The sequence below is a fragment of the Octopus bimaculoides genome, chromosome 20 (assembly GCF_001194135.2).
Source record: "Octopus bimaculoides isolate UCB-OBI-ISO-001 chromosome 20, ASM119413v2, whole genome shotgun sequence".
NCBI classification, from domain to species: Eukaryota; Metazoa; Mollusca; class Cephalopoda; order Octopoda; family Octopodidae; genus Octopus; species Octopus bimaculoides.
The window spans coordinates 41,374,314-41,375,213 of NC_069000.1; the positions used below are offsets into that span (position 1 = coordinate 41,374,314).

Here is a 900-nt window from a genome sequence, read left to right on the forward strand (position 1 = left end):
CTCTGATCCAATATATCTATCTATCTATTGGCATTAGTAAAATTTACACATATACTTATTTATAAAATGTGTTTATATGAATGTGTGTCTGTATTTGTGTGTGTGTGTGTGTGTGTGTGTGTGTGTGTGTGTGTGTCTGTCTGTCTGTGCGTGTGTGTGTGTCAATGCATGCGAGCTTGTGTATATTAATACATACTCTATACAGACCAAAGGCAGGAAGATAAAAGTCACATACAAATACATACAAATTTCTCTACTCACTTGTTCCGATTTCTCTTCCATTTTCCTAATCCTTGAATCTTGGTGAAGAATCGTTATGGTGAGAATGAGAAATAATCCGAAAGCTACGAGAGAAGAAATGGAAAAACGTTGCGAAACGTTCCTGGAAAACTGTGAGAAATCCATCTTGACGATAGTTGTCGGTGGTGGTACGTGATATTTCGTGATATTTCGTGTTGGTCTAACAATAAATCTAGTGTAGATCTAAGCTGGAGGCTTACTACTGACTTTCTATGTGTCTATCTTAGATCTGAAGTTGATCTCAGCTGAAGACTTATTACTGACTTCCTGACAACATATTATATATGGAACCCAGCTCTGCCGAAAATCTTATCGTGAATTCGTAAACCAATGAGAATGCCATAACCATAAAGTGTGGGTGTACACTTGTAAATGACAGGTTTTGTGGATGGATAGAATTTTTTTAATATATGTATACATATATACATACGTATATACATACATAGATACACACACATACATACATTATTTACATTACTTATATTTGACGGATATTTGTCCTCATTTGTTTGTTGTTAACACAACGTTTCGGCTGATATACCCTCCAGCCTTCATTAAATATAGAACAGTAACACACATACATGTATGTACGTATATATA

General features: G+C 35.0%; 2 protein-coding genes across 2 annotated transcripts in view; both read right to left on the reverse strand.

The window, feature by feature from the left end:
- Nucleotides 1–599, reverse strand: part of LOC106876587 (short-chain collagen C4) — a 9,028-nt gene extending 8,429 nt beyond the window's left edge. The window contains exon 1 of the mRNA XM_014925199.2: nucleotides 262–599. Coding sequence (XP_014780685.1) covers nucleotides 262–405 — 144 coding nt within the window. The 5' untranslated portion in view covers nucleotides 406–599. The remainder of the gene's footprint in view (nucleotides 1–261) is intronic.
- The window catches only part of LOC106876589 (short-chain collagen C4), a 55,386-nt gene that overhangs the window by 30,297 nt on the left and 24,189 nt on the right, over nucleotides 1–900 (reverse strand). The gene's annotated exons all lie outside the window — the stretch shown is intronic.